The 26,066-nt window shown below is 36.2% G+C and overlaps 1 protein-coding gene across 3 annotated transcripts in view; it reads left to right on the top strand.

The window, feature by feature from the left end:
- The window catches only part of LOC135767374 (complement factor H-like), a 45,329-nt gene that overhangs the window by 5,764 nt on the left and 13,499 nt on the right, over window positions 1–26,066 (top strand). For 2 of the 3 annotated variants that reach the window (XM_065277056.2, XM_065277057.2), the window contains exons 3-7: window positions 21,661–21,855; window positions 21,947–22,120; window positions 22,223–22,399; window positions 22,510–22,686; window positions 22,774–22,926. In XM_065277056.2, coding sequence (XP_065133128.1) covers window positions 21,661–21,855; window positions 21,947–22,120; window positions 22,223–22,399; window positions 22,510–22,686; window positions 22,774–22,926 — 876 coding nt within the window. The remainder of the gene's footprint in view (window positions 1–21,660; window positions 21,856–21,946; window positions 22,121–22,222; window positions 22,400–22,509; window positions 22,687–22,773; window positions 22,927–26,066) is intronic. The other variant, XM_065277059.2, reaches the window with a different exon arrangement.

Here is a 26,066-nt window from a genome sequence, read left to right as displayed (position 1 = left end):
ATTATATTTCAAATAACTTGAATCCCCTTACAAAATTAAATATGTTAAAGGGGACATATTATGAAAATCTGACTTTTTCCATGTTTAAGTGCTATAATTGTGTCCCCAGTGCTTCTATCAACCTAGAAAATGTGAAAATGATCAACCCAGTAACTTTTTTTTGGTAAACCATTCTCTGCAAGCCAAAAATAGGGCCCCCTTTATCTGCAATATCCAACCACAGCACAGCCGTTTAGTACAGAGAGAAAGAGAGAGAAAGAAAATAATTCACAGCACAATTGAGTTTCAATTGTAACAAACCACCATCATTGTGATCAGTGTTTGCACTTCATCAGCTCATTTGCATTTTAAATGACACACCCAAAATGGCACACTTTTGCTCAGACCTAGATTTTGATTTAGTTTACATCTTAAAAAATCTCATAATATGTCCCCTTTAAATGACTAAAATGGATACTAAAGAGAAATCACTAATTTTGTGGCAGCATGTGACGATGTGAGGTGCTTAGTTAGATCAGAATTACTTGCCACAGACGTGGAGAGACTTTTTCTTCATGGGCATAAGTTGCACATTACACAAACATTCTTGCCTTTCACCTCAACAATGGAAAAGTAGTGCTTTATACTTCGTGTTTGCGACCGCTACCTTTGAGCTTGTTGTACTTGCCATCGCCCTGCCGCCGGTGTTTTCGGAGTGATTGATTCACGATGACCGGGCTGCATGTCAGTGCTTTGAGATGGGGCACAGTCAGCAGTAGCACCACTGCTTTTCATGTCAGTCTACAAAAGTCACCAACCACGCCAGAAAAGATAGCTAGATTTGTCCTATAAAGTCGCTAAAGTGATAGAAAGTTGCTAAATCTAGCGACAAAGTGACCAAGTTGCTCAGACTTTTTAACACTGCTGTTCGCTCCTCGGATTTGGACTGCGCGTGTGGGCGGGCCTTTTTGTGAACTCTGCCTCTGGTTGGCTACCGATGGAAATTAAGCCAATCATCATCCGTTATGTTTCTCACAACACACACAAGAGAAAAACAGTGTTTGGCTGAGAGAGTGAGCATACGCGGCTGAAAATCACTACAGTAAGATCAATTTTAGTAACGCGCAGCATTTTAATGTCAGTAACGATAACGCCGTTATAACGGGGGAAATAGTAATTTATTTGATTACTCGTTACTGAAAAAAATAACGCAGTTACTAACGTCAATTACTTATAACGCCGTTATTCCCATCACTGCCAATCAATGTGCTCGTTACTGGTTTAAGCCCTCAACGTAGCCTTCAAGGCAGCTTCTGCAGTGAAGCAGTTTGAGCTCACCGTTGGTCAGGTGAGTAGCGCAGATATGGTAAGATAGGAAAGAGACTGTTTTTTAATTCAGCTGGACATGTTTCAAGCGTTTAAGTGACGTGTTTCCGCGTTTACACATGTCTGTGGCAGAACTTTCTTTTTATTGCCAGTTTCACGTATTGGTTACTCAATTTTTTTCCTTTTTTCAAACCATTGTTGTTTGGGGTTAGATTTGTGGTTTTCATCAGGTTAAATTAAACTGTTTACATGCGAGGATAAGGGTGGGTTTGGGTTAGAATGTCATTTAAACATTGGTTTGTACATTTATCTGTCAGAAATTTAAACTGTTTTTGCTTGGGGCTGGGGTTAAGGTGAGGATGTCAATTTATGTAACAGAAAGTTGTTCTAACCCCAACCCCAACCCACAATGGTAAGAAAATAGGAAAAACAATTGAATAACCAATACATGAAACTGGCACAAAAAAGAAAGTCGTGCCACAGACACGTGTAAACACGGAAACACGTCACTTATACGCTCGAAATATTTAGAGATGAATTCAAAAGTCTCTTTCCTATCTTACCATATCTGCGCTACTCACTTGACCAATGGTGAACTTAAACTGCTTCACTGCAGAAGCTGCCTTGAAGGCTAAGTTGAGGGCTTAAACCAGTAACAAGCACTTTGATTGGTAATTTTTGTGAACCAATCATATTTTTTCTGCCCTCAGAACATGCTGATTGGTTGAAAGTTTTTTTTTGAAGCCCCTCCCTTGTTGACCCAGGGACACGTCGAACTCTGCAAAATCAGGTCCTGCGGGTAGGTACGGCGGCTATCTTGAAAGCATGTGAAGGCATGGCGGTGGCCATCCTGTAAGACTTCTTAGAGAAGGGTTTTCTTCTGATTGCCAACCTGGAACCTTGTGCTGGTTGAACAAATCTAGTGGGTTCTGGAGTGGCCATTCTAGAAACCTTCTGTTGACTGCCTCTTCGGCTATGACAGGAACTTCAGGTTCATCCTGTGGTGCCTTGGAGGCCACAGAACCTCCAGCCGCTCGTACTGACATCAGTGGAGTATCCGCCAGACTAGACATAAACTGCTGGGTTCTAGCATGAACTGGAGAGGCTGGTGAAGTGGCCATCTTTTGAAGTGGCTCGGGTGTGGCGGCCATCTTGTGAAGTTGCTTGGGTTTGGCGGCCATCTTGTGAAGTGGCTCAGGTGTGGCAGCCGCCATGGCAGATTAAAAGATCAGATTTAAATCTTTAGAAGACGCATTAAGTAACCAAGTGTAAATAGCCCTTAAGTTTAACTAATAAGATAAACACAAAAAACCTACAAACACTTTAGATTTATTAACAACAGCAGTAAACACTGCTCAGTCAAAACATGTATCTGTTACATGAATTTTACTGTCAACTTGTTTATGCAGATTGTATATTATAAGCTTGTTCATGGTTTCTGTGATTTAAGACTACTGACAATTGTTGAGAGGGCATTATTGTTGCGTACAAAAGCAGATGATGATGCGCGAGCGCAAACCTCTCTCCACATGACAGTTTAATTTGCCTTAGTTTGCACAAAACTGCACTGCAAAATCCCGGGAGTTAAATTAACACTGCTCAGTGTTTATATAGGTCCATCTCTAGAGTGTTAAAAAAAGTAACACCGAAGAGAGTTAAATCTGCAATCTGTGACTTTCTCCTCTCTATCGCCATCTCTGTTTGAAACCTAAAATTGCATTTTAGATCTTACTTGTAGAGTTATTTTCTTATCCTAGGATTAGATGTTGGCTGTTTCATTTAAAGTCACCATTATTGTGATCAGTGGTTGTTTTAGTTGGACTCTTGACTGTTAGCTTGTTAGTTTTTTCTAACTGTGCTTAAAAATGAAATACTACAGTTTAAGGTCCAGAACTCTCATAGCAGTTTGTTATTCTGAAGGATTTTGATAGGGTGCACATGAAGCATTAACCCCTGCACAATGTAGATGCACAGAAATCAAGAATCAGAGTAGGAATCTCAACAATGGTGACAAAGAAAATGGTAAAAAAGTTCATTAGTTATTCATGCCCCAGTGCATTCTGGGAGTCCTGGATGAGATTTGTAATTTGTTGATACCCAGCATGCATTGCAGCATGAAGCTTTTAATTTTATTGTCACCATCATTGTGATTCATACTCTGACTCTTGATGTTTAAGTGTCTACACAGTATGGCAGTTAATCTGTAAGTGTCAGTGTTTAAAAATGATTCAGAATGTAAAACTGTTATGAGGGAGCTGGATATCATACTACAGTATCATATTATTAACATAAATACTTCTAGTAAGCAATCATTTTTAGATAAAGTGTTATTTGAAAGTATATCCTAACAACCATAGAAATGCACTAGTGTCATCTGTTCAACCACAACAAACATGTGTTAAACACATGTAATTATAATAGCCAAAAAAGCTGAAAAGCTAAGACTAAGACTCAAGAGTCCAACTAAAACAACCACTGATCACAATAATGGTGACTTTAAATGAAACAGCCAACATCTAATCCTAAAATAAGAAAATAACTCTACAAGTAAGATCTAAAATGCAATTTTAGGTTTCAAACAGAGATGGTGATAGAGAGGAGAAAGTCACAGATTGCAGATTTTAACTCTCTCCGGTGTTACTTTTAACACTCGAGATGGACCTATATAAACACTGAGCAGTGTTAATTTAAAGGGATCATGGCACAAGACTTTTTTAAGATGTCAAATATATCTTTGGTGTCCCCAGAGCACATGTGTGAAGTTTTAGCTCAAAATACTGTCGTGGAATTTTAGCCGCATCAAATAATACTCACTAAGAGTGAAAGTCAAGGATCACACAGACACACTGTCAACAGAATTTTCTTTGAATTTAATATATTCTATAGAATAGGCTCTCACTCCCTGGTGCCAGAAGTTTTAAAACCGAGAGCCCCGTTTACAAGGTTGAGCACATATTTATAGTAAGATACTGAAAAACACAGTCATCCCATCTCCGCCCACAATCCAAAGATCTCATCTTAGTTCCAGCGTCACTTAGAAAATAAACCTTCAATTTATCAATGACTAAGAAACATATCAGTTGAAGCACATCTGGTCAAATAGAAGAAATTATTTTGTTCTCAGTGAAACTCTACCATTTACTGAGTTTTTCCACTTGTTCATCATTTGTTACTTATGTCATTCACTAGCCCCACTTTATCTTATCTGGTAGGACTTTGCATAATGTTCTAGTCTTTGGACATTTTACTACTGAACAGATGGAAAGAACAGAAATCTTTCACTAGAACAGAAGAACAGGATTTTCCATTTAACAATTATAAGTTCATAAACTATAATTAAAAATAAAAATAAAAAATCTTCCACTACAATACCAAATAGATAATTTATTATAACATGTTAAAATTGATACTTTGTTGGTGTGTGCAAAAATGTGCCGTTTTGGGTGTGTCTTTAAAATGCAAATGAGCTGATGAAGTGCAAACACTGATCACAATGATGGTGGATTGTTGCAATTGAAACTCAATTGTGCTGTGAATTCTTTTTTTCTTCCTCTTTTTCGCTGCACTAAATGGCTGTGCTGTGATTGGATAGTGCAGATTAAGGGGGCAGTATTATTCTAATAAGAGCTCCTTATGACATCATAAAGAGGGCCAAATTTCAACAACCTATTTTTGTATGTGCTTGTAGAGAATGGTTTACCAAAACTAAGTTAATGAGTTGATCTTTTTCACATTTTCTAGGTTGATAGAAGCACTGGGGACCCAATTATAGCACTTAAACATGAAAAAAGTCTCATTTTCATTCCATGGCCCCTTTAACTCCTGGGATTTTGCAGTGTGGACGTGCGTTCTCAGAAACTGTACGCCCTGAGCTCTTTATATGCAGAGAGTGGTCATGGGAGTTGTAATTTTGTAGTGTCTCACCATGCATTGTTTATTATTTTACATGGCTGTTAAGAAAGCTACAATAAAAAAATTACATTCAACCCGCCAAAATGGCTAGAAGGAGTAGCTGACTGTTTTACCCGCCACCACTGAAATCTACTGTCATTTGTTGACAGAGTTGATGTCAAGCCCTGCGGACAGTGTTTACTTTATCTGGGTGTTCTGACATACACATCTTTTGGTCCCCTTTCTGAAGATCACTGGATGGTCAAATTATAATAGAAAGCTTCCGATAAACGGCTTTTATTCGCATGATTTGTCGAGAAGACAAATAAAACAGATAATTTACTTAGTGCCCCCTCCCTGTAGTGTGATGTCATTACTATTAATCACCCATTCACTGACACTTTGACTTGTAGAGGCAGAGTGCCGGCAACATGTGAGAAGTGATGTAATGCAAGAAAAAGTTCAGGTACGCTAAAGATTAAAGTAGAGAAGTGCCGGAACTGTGTACCATTGAGTACGGGCACACTTCAAGCACTGATTATAGGATATAAGAATTTTTTGATGCTGTCTCTCACTCTGCATGCATAAAGGCCTAGTGCTCGCGTATCCATTAGACGTGCCAATGTCTCGTCAATTTATTTATTTCTATTTTGCCATAAAAACAAGTCAACACTTTATACTAACGCCTACCTTTGACTAGACGTAAGATGTAGTTTTGGAAGTACCTAACGCCTAGATGGTGCAACAGGTGTAAATTCTACGTAGGACGTAAAGCGTATTTTACCTCCAGACTAGTCTTACGACTGGGTGTACACCCAGCTGGTGGCACGCCCCCTGGTGTTTTATCCATCTCTTTTGTCCACTTTAAATTCCTTCTGTCCTGATTACTTCAAGGGGATGTTCTATGGATGAGTCATTAAAACAAGCGGGAGAAATCACAGGGTTAAAGATGATATGAATTAATATTATGTCAGAGTACTACTGCATGTGTTTTAGGTAAACATGCTGCACAACCTTTTGTACACAGTTAAATTAACACTGCTGGGAGTTTATATGGTCCCAATCTACACTGAAGCAGTGTTAAAGTTAATGAGATAATGAAGTGATTATTAAGACATTAATTGTGAACACCTGCTCGTCATTCTTTGTCAAATCAACTTAATTTTTAGCAATGTTCCTGTCTTCAATTTTTTATGACTCTTTTTTTGGAGAAAGTAATACTTAAATGATGAAAAAGATCAAAATATTAAGTGCAATAGATATATAAAAACTGCTGTGTGTATATATGATTCTATCTTACAGAGTTTTAAAAAGTAACACTGAAGCAGAGTTAAAAGCTGCAATCTTTCACTTTTGCCTCTGTCGTCATCTCTGTTTGAAACTTAAAATTACAACTTTCTTGTAGAATTACATGGATAATAAGTTTAATCCCTGTGCAACAGCTGTAATTTTGGTTAATAAAGTGAGTCACCATTGGGCCGAATATTTAAAGAGTGTAATTTGCACAGAGCATTATTTTTTATGCTTTATCTTTTTTTTCTTCATCTTTCTCTTAACATTTCATATTTTAATGTTTTTAAACAAGCAATTTTAGATTAGATAATGGGATTTCTTCTACATCAAGCAATAAGCAGTGCTCTTTAGTGATGTTACCAGTGACACCGAAGCTCCGAAGCGTGTGTCAAAAAAACGAACCGATTTTCATTGAAGCTTTGTATCGAAGCTTGATTCGTTCTGGCAAAATCACGTGACCAATGACGTCCGAAGCTTCGTTTCACACACACCCATGGGACTGCTTCGTTATCTGATTCAAAGGTTTAGAATTGTGCGATGCGCTGTGCGCCCTCATGGGTTGTATTGGAGTATTGCATTACACGGAATCGATTACTGTATAGTGAGTTTATGAGATATATATATATATAGTAGTAAAAAGCCTTTTCTGCACCACTTAATACCATGATATATTTTTAATTGGTTCACACTTTATACTTTTGAGACAAGGTCTATCCTTAATTTGTTATTTTTGTTTGGAGTACCATTCACACAAAATGGAACATGCTTTGGTCATGTATTTAATATATTGTTACATTTATTTTTGAATCTATCCTTAATTTGTCAATTCATTAAGTTTTGCTTTTATAATTAATACGTTGCTTGGTTGTGGAACATGTTGTGAAACAGCACTTTCACCAGCAGAGGTCCTCATTGAGCTCTGATTTGAAAAGCTTCGAGTAATGAACTTTTTTCCGATACAATTGGGTTGAAAGCTAGCCTGGTCCAACCAGACTCTCGTACATTCATTTCATTTGTACAGAGAGTCTGAAAGGGGTATAAATGGAGGTCGTAGCCAGCTGCAAATGGGTGGGTTAGCAGCAAGTGGGTGGATCTCTAGCCGCAAGTGGGCTGTACAAACTTCCAGAGGATTCACCACCGTCCCATTTGAAGCGTAAACTCCTCCTACTTGCACATTTCTGAAATCCCTCCTACTTGTGGCATAAGCTCCTCCCACTTGCGGCATAAGGTCCTCCCACCTGCAGTCTCCGGGCTGCAGCGATATATACTTGGAGAGTCTGGCCACGCTCCATTGCAAAGCGTTACTTCCGTTAAGGAGGGTCCATTGTTGAAGTTTAAAACTATTGGATCTGCCTAGAGTCACTCAGGATCTGCCAAAGCCAATCGCTAACGTGTGGTCGTGACGTATTTCATGCACCGAAACCGGACGGAAACAACAAGTCAGAATAATCAGACAAACAAAACTTAGCAAACCTGGTTCTTGCTCCGGCTTTAACTTCTGTATATTCGGCAGTTTTGCAACAAAGGACCGAATAGCTTTTCTCACGTCTTTCTCCGCTGCCATTACTGAACTACAACTCAAATTGACGCACGACCTCGATGTCATCGTTCTTAGCCACCCCCATCTATTCGCTGATTGGTCCTGCAGATTTTTGCAGGAGAAAACGAAACTCTATAGAGCCATCCCAGACATACTGCTGAAGCAAAATGAAAATTAAGTGGAAGCACGTAGAAGGGCGGAACCAGGCTAGTTGAAAGCTTCACTTTGCCATCACTAGTGCTCTTTAAAGAACACTGTTGCAATAGCTAAAAGTGGAGAGCTAGGCCAGTGAAAATTAAGGGACAAACGCCTAAATAAAGGAAACACAAAACACCATAATGGTGACTTCAAGGGCAGGTGGCCTTTCTGTGTGAAGTTTCTGCATGTTCTCCCTGTGTCAGCGTGGGTTTACTCTGGGTACTCCAGTTTCCTCCCACAGGCCAAAAACACGCAAGTTAGGCAAATTGGAGATACCAAATTGTTCCTCCCCCAACTTGTGTATAAATCAACTTGTCTGAATAAAACTTGTGTATGGATTACCTGGGGCCTCATTTATAAAGCGTTTTTATGCACAAATTTGATCTTAGACCGTGCGTACGCTCAAATCCACTCCAACGTTCAGATTTATAAAACTCGTCTTTGACGTGGAAAAGTACTTACCTCCACGTCAGGTTCCGACTTGACGTACGCACGTTTCCTTGTGCCAATATTGCAGTATTGCAGGTAGGCATATTCGAAACTTTTAGTTTTTTACCTTTTGTGGTCAACATACAGAAAAAAATTTTCATTTGTTTTGGAGTTGTCCTTATTTAAAAAAAATGTTGGTTAGATTTGTGCTATTTTGTTAGAATTCATATTTTGATCAGACTTTGTTTTTAAAATATTTAACTAGGTTTTTTCTCTTATGATATCTCATTACATAAGGAATATTTGATTAATGTGTTACTTTTGTTGGCAAAGTTTAGTATACATTAATGTAAATATGGTGATTATAAACCATTATTCCGTATTTTTCTATTAGAAGTTAAGCAATACCCAAAATCTATATATAATCTGATAACAAAGAAAGCTGCTAAATGTATTAATGTATGTCAGCATTTTTTCATGTTTTTATTTAATTCTTTTTCTATTTTATCCCCTGGTTAATGTAAAAAAGTGTTGAATATGTTTGATTAAAATCTGTCTGTATTAGAGCTTAAATCGGGCCCAAAAAAACCATAACCGAAGCCCCTGCACGTTGTGTCCGAGCCCGGCCCGACCGACACATTACCGACAATGTTTTAATTCAGAGTTGTTTAAACTAGAAATCTGTTCAGAATTATGTTAATGAACTAATGCAACAAGAATGAAGAATGTAAACTGCGCTGTTTGTTATTCAGAAATAGAAACGTAATAAAACCATGCAACAATGACGAACACAGAAAATTTACAAGAATGAACTGTGGAGAAGACCTACTACTCCAAAATAATTAAACAAGGTTTTAGAATTTATTTTCAACAAAATACGTAGGCCTATTTTGATATTTGAAAAGATATATTCTAATGCAAAAAAGGTGGTGCCCAAGCTAGTTTCAGGAAACGATTTTCTAGTTCGTCACATTTTCAAAAAAATATAGCAAAATTGTTTCGCGGTGTTTAACGCACATGTAAATGTTACAGAACGTGTGCTTTATTGAATGAAAGTAAAAACGAATCGAATTTAATGATTAAAACGACGTGAAAGGAACTAAATTGTAAAGCCTCGATGTACAATAATGGACATGCGACATAGAGTGATGGGTATTTCAAAAATTAATATCAATTATTCCCATCCATCGATTTTAATGTTAAACATCTGTAAATCCAGATGAATCCATATGGAATATATTCTGACAGTTTAAGATACGATCTTTGAATTTTAAAGTTGAAAATATCTAATTTTAACATCGCCATGCAGGACGCATATGGCAAACTGAAACAAAACTTTAAAGACACAAATATTACGTTTATGTGTCAAACTATATTTAAATGAAACCCGTGAATTGAAAGGTCCACTAATAATCGCCTTAACTCGAGTGATGTCGATAAAGTTTCCATGTTAGAATTTAGAAATATTAAAAACTTAAGCAAACAAATAGCCTGTTTTACCACTCGCCATTGTAGCAGTCAGAGAATTTGGCCTGTGATAATTGAATATTTATATGCTAATGAATTAAACTAGGGGCGTTTACAAGGCGGAGTTCTAAAAACTTTCAGCTGCGCACAATTTTAAGATCATTTGTGATTTATAAACCGCACATCTGGAAAAGAGGCGTACGCACGTTTTTTGTGCGTACGCTCATTTTCTCTGAATCACACTTACGATCATTTCAGAAATGGTCTTAGATTAAATGTAGGACAGTTCCTACGTCGCACTTTTATAAATGAGGCCCCTGGTTCTCACCATGAATATAACCATACACAGTAAAATCCCCGGTGTTAAATAAACACTGTGGTTGTATATATAATTCACTCCCAGATGGGTGTGTAAAAAGACTGGTGTTAAAATTTAACACTGAAGCAGTGTTGAAGTTAATGAGATAATGAAGTGATGATTAAGACGTTAATGGTGAACACCTGCTGGTCATTCTGTGTCAAATTAACTAAATTTTCCTGGAATTTTTTCTGGAGAAAGTAATACTAAAATTACGAAGAAAGACAAAATGTAATAGATGAATAAAGCGAAATCCCCAGTATTAAATGAACATTGTTGGGTGTATGACTCCAAAAGCTGCAATCTTTCACGTTTGCCTCTCTATCATCATCTCTGTTAAAAAAACTAAAATGATAACTTGCAGCGTTATTTTCTAAACCGGGATGATAAGTTTAACTTCTAAACAGCTGTCAGAACAAAATACAAGCATCCACACACATGATTTAGTAGACAAATCTTCTTTCTGACTCAATGTAATCACAGAGGCCCAGTTTTTCAAAAGGTTTAATCTGGATAAAATTGATCCAGATTTAGTAATCATTTTTTTTGCGATCCATGATCACGTAATCCAGTTTACTTTTGAGCCAGTTTTTCAAAGCAACATCAGATTGGATCAATCTGATCCGGATAGGAACTTTTCAGGATCACCAAATCTGGATAACCAGTGCTCAAACAGGATAGGAGATCACAATGTAGAACTATAGACCATTTCAAAAGATGTAAACAACAGAAGCACTTCCTGTCTCATTTTTTTTTACACTAGATAAACGTTGACAATAAACTTATATTGACCCCACACTGGCTATTCTACTTGTTGCTCTTTACATATCTATAGACCATTTCAAAAGATGTAAACAACACTGGTCCAGAAGCACTTCCTGTTTCATTTTTTTAACACTAGATAAACGTTGAGATAAAATAAAGCAACAGAACATATAGAACGGAATAAACTGAAGTTAAACAAACATCTTAAAGAAAATGATGTATGTGAAATAAAAAATACTGTCACAAACTGTAACAGGAAGTGTTTCTGGACCAGTGTTGTTTACATCTTTTGAAATGGTCTATAGATACACTGTAAAAAATTGTGCCGTTAAATAACAGTAATCAACTGGCAGCTTGGTTGCCAGCAAGATAATGTTATTTTACGGTTCTGCCTCTGTTAAAATACAGTTCTACTTCGTTAATTTACAGCTCCCCTATGTTAACAGTATGTTAATGTTATAATGCCCTGAAAGCAACTCATTTCATTTAGGAAACCAATTGCCTGATCCATTCAAGTTTATAAATAGATATATTTACATGGTGGTGTTAGTACTATGAACTTAATTCATTTGAGTCCACTGAAAACAAATATTACTTCTAAAATTGAACTGCAAACATTTAAACTTTCACACAAATCTCATGTAGTTCATCATAAACTACAAAGTTACTGCTTTAAAATAAAACAACAGGCAGCATAACATCAATGATCTATTGCCCATCCTTGACCTAAACAACCACACTACTCTTCAGCACAATGGTAACCCAAAAACTGAGCCAAATCCTAACAAAACAAAACATTAAACACTAAGAGATATCTCACATTATCATCTTGTGTAAATCCCCTGATCAGTTTTTAAGTTCACATGATTTAAAAAACAAAATACAAGGACTTTTCTCTAATGTCTGTGTGAAATTAACATATTTCTGTATGCAAATTTGACTGTTAAGTTTTCTGTTTTTTAACAGCACATTCTGTTAAATAACAGTAATCAACTGGCAGCTTGGTTGCCAGCAAGATAATGTTTTTTTACGGTCTCCTTCGGACTTTTAAAAAACATTAGCATTCTGTGTTTTTATATCTTACATATTTAACCCTTTAAACCCCATCGCAAAATTCTTGGTGTCAAAAGAACACTGCTTAATGTGTCCACACTACAAAGAGTAAAAGAAACAGACCCAATGTTGAAGTGAATGAGATAATGAAGTGATGATTGAGTTAATTATGAACAGCTGCTGTTAACAAACACAATCACTGAATAAAAGATGAACAAGAACCGAATAAAAGAGAAAACAAGCAGAAACTCAGCTTACAGACTTAGATGAGACTCAAACTTACTCAGATTTTCTAAGATCTCACAAGAAGATCATCAAACAACTCCACAAACAGCATTACCATCTTCACTTATTACAAACCAGTATGATTTTATATTATATGTACATTAGCTCTTACTGAGAAATAAATCATACGGTGTGGTTTCCTAAACAGGGATTATCTTAAACCAGGAATAGTTTAATTAGGAAATATAACAAGTTTTAACAAACATGCCTAACTAAAAACATTACTTGTGCATTTTCATGCGAAACAAAGGGCACTGATGTATTTTAAGATATGTCAGTGCAAGTTGTTTTGAGTTTGGACAGCTCTAGTCTATAGTCTAATCCCTAAATAATAGTTACCATTCTCGTGATCATTGTTTGCTTTAGTAGGACTCTTGATCCTTGGGTTTGCCTTTTGGTGTTATATTTATTCTTGCTTATCAATGTGATTTGAAAGACATTGAATATGGCAAAAAAGTATAAATAAAGTATTATCACTAACTAATGACTGTTATGGTGTTAGTCTCATGAGTCAAAAGTAATTTACTGATTTATACAGAAGCTCATAAGTGATTAGATGGGTGGCAACCCCTTATAGTAGTCTAATAATGTTACAGAAACTGAGTGTTGAGGTAGCCAGAGGAATCTTAAAAACATTGGGATTAAATGAAATTAAAAAACACGAGCAAACTACACACACAGACATCAAGAATCAGGCTATGAATCTCAACAATGGTGACTATCAAATGAAAAGCTTCATGCTGCAATGCATGCTGGGTATCAGCATAGTACAAAACTCCTTAAGCCGATGAACTGTTTTTCCATTTTCTTTTGTCACCCTAGTTGAGAATCGTAGGCTGATTCTTGATGTCTGTGAGTGTCAGCTGAGGACTGTTTTCAAGTTTGCAAAAATACATTTTCAGGCAACTCTGTCAAGATATCAGATTACTGTAATAATAATAATTGTTGTTATGATTCTGATTCAAATATGTAAATACTTATTCATAAACATTCCTAAGTACTACTAATTTTTATGATTAAGCTTCATAAGGCTGGTAAGATAAACTACTGATCAATAATCAGACATCCAACCTCACAAGAGTCTATCATGTCTTGGTTTTCTTTGCCATAATAAACATGCATCATAAACACACAGTTACAGCAACCAGACTGTAAACCAAGTCAAGAGCCCAACTAATGAAAACAGTGATCACCATGATGGTGACTTTAAAGAACATGCTTGTAAAGTCTAGTAAACACCTGTTTGTTCTCAGTAAGAACTGTTGTAGATGTAAAACAGAAATAAAGTCTTAAAATTAAAAGTGGTTTCTAAGTGAAGATGGTAATGGTGTTTGTGTAAATGTTTGATTCTCCTCTGGTGATATATGGAGAGATTTATTGTGTTGTGTTATTTTCAGTTGATGTTCATCTAAGTCTTTGTGTCTGTAAGTGTTTCTGCTCATCTCTTCTCTTTTTTATTTCTCTTTTCTTCAGTGGTTCTGTTTATTAGCAGCAGGTGTCCATCATTAATGCTTTAGTTTCTGAACTCATTGACTTGATTTCAGGTGGATCATAAGGAAACTAATGTAGGGAATAGTGTATGAGGGTGTATGGTGTGATTTGGGACGCAGTCTTTAACGGTGGACTCTCAGGGCTGTAAATTCACATTATTCTGAAAACTGTTTTTTTACAGAATGCAGAATTTAACAGTATACTTCTGTTTTTGTTAAAAAACAGAATCATACTGTTAAATTTGGCTGTTTTTTAACAGCAATTTTTTACAGTGTATGTAAAGAGCAACAAGTAGAATAGCCAGTGTGGGGTCAATATAAGTTTATTTTTAATTGAAATGAAAGCACACACATTAAAAAAAAAACCCACCCCATCCTCTTCCAGCAGTCCGCTCATCTGAGGCCTATACAACACAAACACTGAATATATAAAGAGTTTCGTTGCAAAACGAGATAAATCCGTTTTTAACATTTTTGTCAAAACATTTTTATTATTATGTTATCATATTATTATTTTGTTTTATGGTGCTAGTTAGCTGTATTTTTTAAGTTATGAAGGTTTAAATCAAAACAAACCAACTGCAGTTGAATTGATATTAATTGGAATGCACAACCAAAAAACGAGATTTCTGAATAATTAAAAAAATGGTTTTATCTCGCTTTGCAATGAAACTCTTCATATATATATATATATATATATATATATATATATATATATATATATATATATATATATATATATATATATATCAATTAGTGACAGAATAAAATGTATTGTTTTTGGTCAATTTTGACAGCTGTTTGGGGGATTATTTTATGAGGCCAAACTCTTTCTACTTTGCTGTAGGCCTAAACTGAAAGGCTGAATACGTTAAAGCCTATCTAATCACTGTAGCCTGACAGATGAACAAATAAAATTAAAACCTAATGAATAAATAGGATATCTTGTAAGATACTGCATGATCCAAATATAGTATTATTTGATACATTTTTAAAGTTTCATTACATTTTGGGCATGAAATCCACGCTGAATCCACCCTTCTGATGGGATCAGTTTAATTCAGATTTTTTGGATCAAAGTGATCCAAATCCTACAAAAAAGTTCTGAAAAACCCAAACTAAAGGTTTGATCCAGATCAAAACTAAAATTGGATTACGTGATCTAATCCGATTATGTAATCAGTTTTTTCTTTTGAAAAACCCATTTTCAAGATTTGATCCAATCCGTTATCCAAAATCCTAGTGGATTACTTTTGAAAAACTGGGCCTAGAATGTATCACATTAAATCTTAAGTTTGTGTTTGTTATGGGTTCATTTGAAGTCACCATTATTGTGATTAAGACTGCTTGTTCATTGCTTTATGTAGAGGGAAAACTTTTCATAGTATCTGAGGTTGTTTATTTATATTATACTCTACCAATCATTAAAACATTTGATCATAAATAAATGATATAGACAATAATGCAAAAATTCTCTGAATATGACACAGTTCTGAATAAGACTGCTGTAATGCTTTAGTGTTTTTTTTTTTTTTGCTTAAGAGAGACATCATAACTTCTGATACAAATCTCAACAAGGGTGACAGTAAATGGTAAGAAATTTGCACAATTTTGTCATGTCACAATGCATGATGGGAGTTATGAATGAGTTTTATACAATCCTGGTACCCAGCATGCATTGCGGCATGAAGCTTTGTTGTTGTTTGTCACCATGATTGTGTTTTATAGGCTGATTGTTGATGTCTCAGTGTGTCTGTGTAACACCACAGATTAGCTTTCGATGAAAAATCTTAACTCATAAGGCTATATGGATTTCATGGGGTGGAGCGAATATAAAATTATAAACTTATATACAGTGATTATTTTTTGTATGAGATCATTGAATCACAAAACTTATGTTTTCATAATAATTAACAAAGTTAGTGATGGTCGTTTTCGAAGTACTGTTTCATGAGGCTTCGAAACATTTACGAATCTTTTGTTTCGAACCGGTGGTTCGGAGCTTGTTTCAAACTGGCCAAAGTCACGTGATTTTAGCAAACGAGGCTTCATTACGTCATAACTGTTTCGAAACGTTTCGAAAATCAGATGGTTCACCACTAGGGGGAGTTGATCACATGACCAGTGTCTAATAAGTTTAGGTGAACTCGGGTCAGTTTTATTATGAAAGTTCATAAAACATTTATCCTTATGACTAATAACACTGCCATTTTGTCTACTTTTTGTTTATAGACAGATTTAATGACAAAAATGTGCATAATTAAAAGGGTAGTTAGTTTTATTTATTTGTTTGCCCTAAATAAAACTAAAAACACATAATACACTTTTAACTATGTCTTAATTAAGTTAAATATTTTTTTTTTACATATTTTAATAAAAATCTTGCTATTATTTTGTAAAAAAAGTGTAAAATGTGTGGACAGATCTGCTTTTACACTGTTTTGACCAGCAGGGGTCACCAGCGTGTGTGGGTTTCAAACTGCTTCGAAAACTGAATCAATTTTCAAAGCAATTGGTTCAATTGATTCGAAGCTTCGAAAACCTTCGTTTCTCACATCACTAAACATAGTAACAGTTAAAGACTTGATTTCTCTAATCTTTCTCTGCTCTAACAGATGCGTTTAACAAACACCCTGCCTCAATGAGCAGATAAAAACTAACACCAAACTTTAAGAGCCAAGTACCCAACTAAAGGAAACACTAATCGGCACAATGGTGACTTACTTTATTAACCAGATTTACAGCAGTTGTATCGAAGTTAAACTTATCATCCATGTAACTCTGCAAGCAAGTTGTAATTTTAGTTTACAAACAGAGATGATGATAGTGTTTATTTAACTGTGGGCATTTCATCTATTACATTATATATTTTGTCTTTCTGCATTATTTTAGTATTACTTTATCCAGAAAAAGAGTCAGCAAAATAAAAAAAAATAAAGAAAGGGAAAATTCTAAAATTAAGTTGATTTGACACAGAATGACCAGCAGGTGTTCACCATTAATGTCTTAATCGTCACTTCATTATCTCACTAACTTCAACACTGCTTCAGTGTTACATTTTAACACCAGCCTTTATACACACCCATCTGGGAATGGATTATATATACACCCACAGGGCTCTATCTTACACCCGGCGCAATGCAGCGCAATGCGCGACGCAAGTGTCTTTCGCTAGTTTCCACACTAATTTTCACGTTTAGCGCCGCGTTGTTTAAATAGCAAATGCATTTGCGCCCCCTTTTGCGCCCATGGGCGTTCTGGTCTGAAAACGAGGTGTGTTCAGGCGCATTGTTGGCGCGTTGCTATTTTGAGGCAACTAAAATAGACTACGCCATTGACCAACAAAAACCTGGTCTAAAGTCTAAAGTCAATGGCGCAATGTGTTTTATGTTATTTAAAGAGCGCATTAGTAAAATGCGCCTATACACGGGAGGACAACGCGGGTTTGCTTATCACAAGGTACATAATGCGCAGCAGCACAAAAATGCTTTTAAATATGAAAGATTAAAGGATTGAATGTAAAAGATTATTATTGAGTCTCTTGGACATAAATGAGGACCGATTATGAGACGTTAGAAGGCGCAAAGAGCTGCTTCACCTGTAGCCTGGTAAGTAAATAAATGCTTTGCTTTAAACAAATGCATCTGTTTTTAAATGTTTTTTTTTTTAATGCTACCTCAAGGATTTATTGTATATGATTACTCTGTACCTGTGGATATGGTGGGATGAGAAACATTTTTAAGTAATGCTTAAAAAAACTCTTTGCTAAAAAAACGCTGTCCAAAGTGCTGAAACGTGTTTATCTCCTGTTTGTTACAAATAAAGTATTTTTAGAGTACAAACCTTATCTTACATACTTGTAAATTATTTTTTGATGATATTGGATAGCCATACATTTAAAGCAATTACAAGCCTGCTTTTTACTTCCATGACTAAAAGAAAACGGGTTTTAAAGGTTTTAATAAAAAAAATAACAATTTCAATACAAGTGGAAAAACAACATAATTATTTAACATTAATCTTAAACTGGGGATCTTCTTCCTCCGCTTAGTTTTTCAGTTTACAAAGTCCGTCATCTAAATAGGGATTAGACATAGCGCCAGCTCAACTGTCTTTTAAAGGGGATGAGAGCTGTGACTCTCATTGGTTTACTGCACGTTACGCCCAAAATACTCCCATTACAATAGTACCTACCCTTTTCGACCATGCGCTCGGCGCAAAAACTATTTCTCCCGTCGTTAAATTAGCAAAAGTGGATTCGGACACGCCCATTTAGACGTTGCGCTGTGCGCTTTAGACAATGCGCTTAGATCGTTAAAATAGGGCCCACAGTGTTTATTTAACACCGGGGATTTTACTGTGTAGATGCTGGAATGGCGTTAAGAAAAGAAGAAGAATAGTTGAGCACTTTTATTTTGTTCTGACAACAGTTGTTTAGAAGTTAAACATATCATCCTCTACAAGAACTTTCAAAAGGTTTCAAACAGAGATGATGACAGAGAGGCAAAAGTGAAAGATTGCAGCTTTTAACTCTGCTTCAGCGTTACTTTTAAAACTCTGTAAGATGGAGTCATATACACACACAGCAGTGTTAATTTAACTCTGGGGATTTCATCTATTGCATTTAATATTTTGACCTTTTTCATCCTTTTAGTATTACTAAATTACCAAATAAACTCCCAGCAGTGTTAATTTAACACTGGAAGTTTTACTGTGTACATGCCATGGGCGTCGGAACCATTATACGTGGGTGGGACAGGACCCACCCACTTTTTAAGCCCAATGATAATGGACCCACCCACTTTTTCTCTACTTTAGCGCATTTGTCTGTTCACTTATCAAAGCGCTGTTAGTCAAAATCCATTCCACTATAGCAGGGATCCCCAACCTTTGCTTTTTACACCGCGGACCGTTTCAGCTTTTTAAAAAAAGTCGCGGAGGGAGGTGCTGCTGATTTGCTGTTCAAAGTAAGTGCTGAAAAACCTCCTTTGCGAAATGTATAACGTTTAAAACGGAAGTAAAGGTCAAACATCCATGCATTAGGAAAATTAATAACTGCTTTATTTATAGTATATTTTCTATAGACGTGTAAAACCATATTATGGCGAATTATTTTACTTTCACTGTTTCACGAGTTTGCCTGCCCATTTAGTCTTAATAATTAATGGTTAACGAACTAAGCTTGCTGTTCTTAAAGGCAGGTCGAACATTAGGTCGACTCGAGCCCCAAGTTCAAGAAACAGAAGAAAAAAAACGGAGGAGATGAGGAGGATAGATATGAATTGCGGAGGCACGGAGACGTTTAGGTTTAGCATATGCTTTTATTGATAATAATTGACACAGGATTAAATGTGGTTCCTTTCAAACCGTTAAAAGTATAGGCTACTCGTTAAAATATTATTACTGCAGTAAAATTGTTTATTTTGATTATGGTGCCACAATCGCTGGATAATTTTAAAGTGTTTTTTTTTCAGAAGCCTGCAATTACTTTTCATGCGCTTATAACGTCTTCATGTATTAACATTATTTGCGAGGTACATTTGCAAATGATTCGTAAAGTCATACCTCTGCAATTGTTTAATCGATTGTGTTTTAGAAGTACACATGCTCAAACTCTTATGACAGCATGTTCCCGATGGATACCATTAAATAAATTTATCTCATTTCCAGAATCTCACATTTATATTTCTCTAAGAGGCTGCGTTTACATTTTGCATTAACATGCGATCTCGGCGATCCGTTCACGCAGATCCGATCATCCGTATATCAGGACACGGCGCGTTTACATTTGTCACATAAATGTGGCTTCTGTATCTGGATGTGTGATCGGATCCCGTGCGTGGAGACGCGCGCTGGGTGGATAGCTGTCAATCAAAGTGGGTACAGCTGTCTTTAGCCACATGATTTAGGGTTTTCGCGCTAACCGCAATCCCGTATTGTACAGTGCTACTGAACAGCAGAGAATAACTAGCAACCCCAACAACCGTGATGTCCACATTTTAAGCGTTATATGTTTTAGCTTTAAAAGCCTTATCTTTAAAAGCCTTATAGCGTCCGCACCGCGGATGAATGTCCTGTTTAACTTTACGTGAACTTGACTTTCACCCGCATGCTTTAAATCAACAACAAAATCCGTGTGAAACATGACCGACTCCACTGTTTTATTCTGCCCTAATAACGGGCTTTTGCCTCTGCCTAAACTTATATGTATATTTATTTTTTAACCTGTTGTTAGTTATGTTTCCTGGTAATTTTAATATGATTTAATTAAAAGAGCTAAAAATTTCCTACATTTCCTGTTCATAGTGCGTAAGAAGTAATGTAATTTACAAACACATATAAGTAACCTTGCATAAAACCAACACTGAATAAATGTATTTGGTTAATGTTATTATGGTTTGTACGTGTTTTAAAGTAACTTAAAATGTGTTAAATGAGACAGAAACAGCCGATTGACCAGAAACAAGCGGAACATTCACGTTGATATGTCGCCATGGAAACTCAAACATTATAACGATCCTGAATTCTGCCATTAAATATTAAATCTCTCTATGAATAGGAACATATAACATATGCCTGAATAACTTAAATACAGTCAGCAGTGTTAAAATGCTTTTGAATATCGATTTATTAAGATACTTTTAAGCGTAGCTTTCATTGCTCCACAAATATGAATGTATGCGTCTCTCACCTGCGCTCCATGACCTAACGTCCTTTATTTTTGACAGTTGTCAGTGAGAGGAGATGATAGTGGGCGGGGTTTTTTGTGACGTTGACCTGTAAATGCAGATACGATGGCTGGATTGCGTTTACATTACACTGAGATCCGATCACAAAGCGTCCTCGACTACCTCTGCATCAGGACACACAGATCGGATAACATTCCGATCACAGACGCGTTTACACTTGTCTTTTCAATGTGTATGTGGACAACATCCGGATACAGGTCGCATGTTAATGCCAAGTGTAAACGCAGCCAGAGAAAGAGAGATTGGGTATAACAAATAAAAAGGGTATACAAAAATTGTAACAGTTACCTTCATTCGTTTTTATTACCTTTTATTTCCTCAAAATAAAAAATAAACATTGTAGCCTACTGTCAGCAGAGTAGAGAAAAAAAATGTCACAGAGAAAAATAAATGAAATATGACATCTGTCATTATTTGCTAAATTTTCAAAGGGCTATTACCAGAATCCTGACCGCAATACTGTCTTTTATTTAATAAACGCAAATGTTCAGGCTAATTAAAAGGAAACATGAAAATTGCATCTATTGCAGTAAATGTATTTTCGGGGGGGTGGGGTGTTGACGTGGGGACCCACCCACTTTTCATTTGCTTCCGACGCCCATGGTACATGCACATGTAGGGGCTTTCTTAGATCACATTTTACTTAGACACATTATAAACCTTCTGATTTCAACTTGACTATTAAATATGAATTTATTAATTCTTAATTCCCATAGTAATCCTTGATGTAAGACATTGTGCCCTACAGATTTTATTCACTAAACTGTATACAGGATTCAGTTATAGTCATTTTTTTGTGTTCTTTTTATTAGATTATTGTTATTATGTTTTCAATAGAAATAACTTGTGAACTTAAGGAAACCAAATTTGGAATAGAAAAAATCGTGCCAGAGGCAAAGACATTTTTCAAAGTTGGAGAAACTGTGCACATTACCTGCTCTGAAAGATACAGGATCTTTTTTACAAAAGAAACCATCAAATCATTTAAATGCCTAGATGATGGGCGATGGGATCACACGCCTGTTTGTGAGGGTAAGCATTGAGAAACTTTTCTGAACTTGTTCCTCAACTCTCAATTTTTAAATCAATAAATATTAATTAAATGTTGAAAATCTTCTTTTAGAGATTACATGTGAAGTGCCACGTGACCGTCGGCTTTCTTATGCGTCTTATTATTTCTATGGAAATATGAGATTGAATGAAAGAAGATCTTACAGATGTTTGTCTGATTATCGTCAAATGGCAAGTGAGGCCACATGTACAAAAGATGGTTGGAAACCTGATCCACTGTGTGATGGTACAGTATATAAATTTATATCAAATGTTACAATCTGTGCTATTATAATAAATCATATTATTTAAATTCTAATAAATATTATGATGAATGTTTGTTTTTCAGACATTATGTGTGAAACACCAAATATCCCAAATGCTCAGTTTGAAGAACCCACAAGAACTCGGTACGAAGTTTATTCACGAATAGTATATCATTGTCCTACTGAACCCCAGCGACGCATAGAAATCATCTGTAATTACCAGGGCAGATGGACAAACATACAGCCCTGTATTCCTTCTGGCAAGTGACAGCTTGTTGACAAATCAATTTCATGCTATCAAGAGCCTTATTATCATCACATAACTCATAAATGATTCAAATGAAAAGATTGTGAAATTCGTTCCTCATAGAAAAGAAAGAATCTTGCACTACACCAATCCTTGAAAACGGGAATGTACACAGAGACAGTTCGAAAAGGGAAATGATCTATTATTCATGCAATCCGGGTTATAAACCATATTTTGGGAACTGGTGGGGAGCAGCGATGTGTGCCAATGGAACCTGGATAAATGAGCCACGATGCATCAGTGAGTGTTTTCTAATTGTCCGATTTCAGCAGTACAGTTTTAATGTGAATTTGTATGGAAATGTGTATGTTGGGTCTCTCAATACAGGGGTGGATGAATGCGGTCCTTTGCCCAGCATTCCACATGGACAGCTGAACATCAAACAGTCTGCTGTAGAGATTAAATGTGATCCAGGGTTTAAATCATCACACACAGTGGTCAGATGCATCAGCGGTACATGGCAGACACCAACCTGTGAATGTGAGTCTTATTACTTTCATAAAAGTTAGGATTGTAAAAGAGAAACGGGGAATAATTACAGCAGCATCTCAAAAGGTCATGGGTTCGATAATCACACATACTTGTGTATAGACTGAATGCTCTCACTGCAAAATCCCGGGAGTTAAATTAACACTGCTCAGTGTTTATATAGGTCCATCTCTAGAGTGTTAAAAAAGTAACACCGGAGAGAGTTAAAATCTGCAATCTGTGACTTTCTCCTCTCTATCACCATCTCTGTTTGAAACCTAAAATTGCATTTTAGATCTTACTTGTAGAGTTATTTTCTTATTTTAGGATTAGATGTTGGCTGTTTCATTTAAAGTCACCATTATTGTGATCAGTGGTTGTTTTAATTGGACTCTTGAGTCTTAGTCTTAGTTTTTCAGCTTTTTTGGCTGTTATAATTACATGTGTTTATTGCATGTTTGTTGTGGTTGAAGAGGAGACACAAGTGCATTTCTATGGTTGTTAGAATATACTTACAAATAACACTTTATTTAATAATGATTGCCTACTAGAAGTAGTTATTTATTTTAAAGTGCTCATATTATGAAAAACTCACTTTTTCTGGGTTTTGGGGTGTTATTTTGTGTCTCTGATGCTCCCACACGCATACAAACTTGGAAAAAAATCCATCCATGCTGTTTTGAGTGAGATACAGGTTTCTGAATGTCCTCTGCCTTGAGTCTCAGATTGTGCCAGTTAAAACTCAGCTCCGTTGTGACGTAACAAACCATTTCGTCACATTCAGTTTGAATTTTCCCACCCACCACCCCACTCGCAGGTCTCCACCCACCAGGTAGCTAGAGAGCATAGAGCAGTCACTTGAATGAGACCCTCTGTGCTGTTATTATGTCTCACGGAAATAACAGCGCTATTTGGATATTATGGATTATACTTCCACCTACTTTTAAAAACAAAGTTTTAACGCGTGGTTATTGGAACCCGGCGTAATCTTATATACAGTGTGTTACGACGCAAACAGTCCTCAGATTGTAGGCGATAAGACCTTCATGCAAAATCTGATGTAAACAACAGACTATGTATCTATATTTCACGGATTATAAGCATTTGTGGACAAAAATGGTCATTGGATGTATTTAATTGGACTTTCATGGATCATTCACACATCTGAAACAGACTGGATTCGATTCGCGATCGCGTTGTTTCATCACAAAAGGTAAGAAGTCACGTTGTATTTTGCATGTTGTCATCTTCTGTCACAAAATACTACATTTATGATGCTAGAGCTAAAAGCTTTTTGCCAAACTAACCGAGACCGTACGCCCCGGCTTTTCTGACGAGGCGAGCCTCTAATAACTTTACGGTCCGCATAGATATATAAGTTACACGGTCCGGACCTCCTGCTAGCTTCTAGCAATTAGCACGCGGTCCACAAGCAGTATACATCCCCCGCCAAGTCTTAATTTCTGTAATTTGCTAAAATAATGCGTTTGAAAATGTTTATAACGGGAATATGTTAGTATTGTCCAGGGAAAACGAGTGTATTGTTCAGACTGCTACATCACAATTTACGCTGGAATCTTTGTGTGTCATGATGTGTTTGACACACCGAGACCGGGCCTTACCGCCCCGGCTTTTCTGACGAGGCTAACCCCCGAGCCTCTTATAACTTTACGGTCCGGACCTCCCGCTAGCTTCTAGCAATTAGCACGCGGTCCACAAGCAGTATACATCCCCCGCCGGGTCTTAATTTCTGTAATTTGCGAAAATAATGCGTTCTAAAATTTTTATAACTGGAATATGTTAGCATTGTCCAGGGAAAACAAGTTTATTGTTGTGACTGCTAACGTAACATCACAATTTACTCTGGAATCATTGTGTGTCATGAGTTTCTTCTCCTGTAGTGTAACGTTACTTATTAGTGATACTTTTCTGCATGATTTGTCTGTTGGCAACATAAACCGTTAATAATAATAATAATATATAAAATAATAACACAGTATGGTCTGTACTGGTCACGATATCACTATGCACGCGCACATGACGTTAGTAGTGGGGCGTGATCAAAGGAGCAGCAGCTCATAAATATGTAAGACTACCTCAAAACGGCACAATCTGAACTGCCCTGAAACAGAGGCTACTAGAGATGGGTAACAATCTTTTCCTACAAGCTATTTCGAGCAAACAACTTTTGAAACATGCTTTATGGAACTCATACACCTATATAACTTGTGGAAAAGCAGTCATAAGATGGGCACTTTAATAATATGAAAATGTAGTATGATATCCAGCTCCCTCATAACAGTTTTTCATTCTGAATCATTTTTAAACACTGACACTTACAGATTAACTGCCATATAATGTAGACACTTAAACATCAAGAGTCAGAGTATGAATCACAATTATGGTGACAATAAAATGAAAAGCTTCATGCTGCAATGCATGCTGGGTATCAACAAATTACAAAGCTCATCCAGGACTCCCAGAATGCTCTGGGGCATGAATAAATAATGAACTTTTTTACCATTTTCTTTGTCACCATTGTTGAGGTTCATACTCTGATTCTTGATGTCTGTGCATCTACATTGTGCAGGGGTTAATGCTTTATGTGCACCCTATCAAAATCCTTCAGAATAACAAACTGCTATGAGAGTTCTGGACCTTAAACTGTAGTATTTCATTTTTAACAGAAAAAGATGCTTTTGATGAGTGAGGAAAAACTGTATTATTAAATCTGTTCATTTAAATGTTTATATTTGACAGTGTACATTAACTAGTGATGGTCGTTTTCGAAGCACTGCTTCATGAGGCTTCGAAACATTTACGAATCTTTTGTTTCGAATCAGTGGTTCGGAGCTTGTTTCAAACTGGTCAAAGTCACGTGATTTTAGCAAACGAGGCTTCATTACGTCATAACTGTTTCGAAACGTTTCGAAAATCCGATGGTTCACCACTAGGGGGAGTTAATCAAATGACCAGTGTCTAATAAGTTTAGGTGAACTCGGGTCAGTTTTATTATGAAAGTTCATAAAACATTCATCCTTCTAACTTGTTGTCTACTTTTTGTTTATAGACAGATTTAATGACAAAAATGTGCATAATTAAAAGGGTAGTTAGTTTTATTCATTTGTTTGCCCTAAATAAAACTAAAAACA

Source organism: Paramisgurnus dabryanus, chromosome 6 (assembly GCF_030506205.2).
Source record: "Paramisgurnus dabryanus chromosome 6, PD_genome_1.1, whole genome shotgun sequence".
Classification (NCBI taxonomy): domain Eukaryota; kingdom Metazoa; phylum Chordata; class Actinopteri; order Cypriniformes; family Cobitidae; genus Paramisgurnus; species Paramisgurnus dabryanus.
The sequence above is the reverse complement of the archived record's forward strand: the minus strand, read 5'-3'. Positions and strand labels throughout refer to the sequence as shown.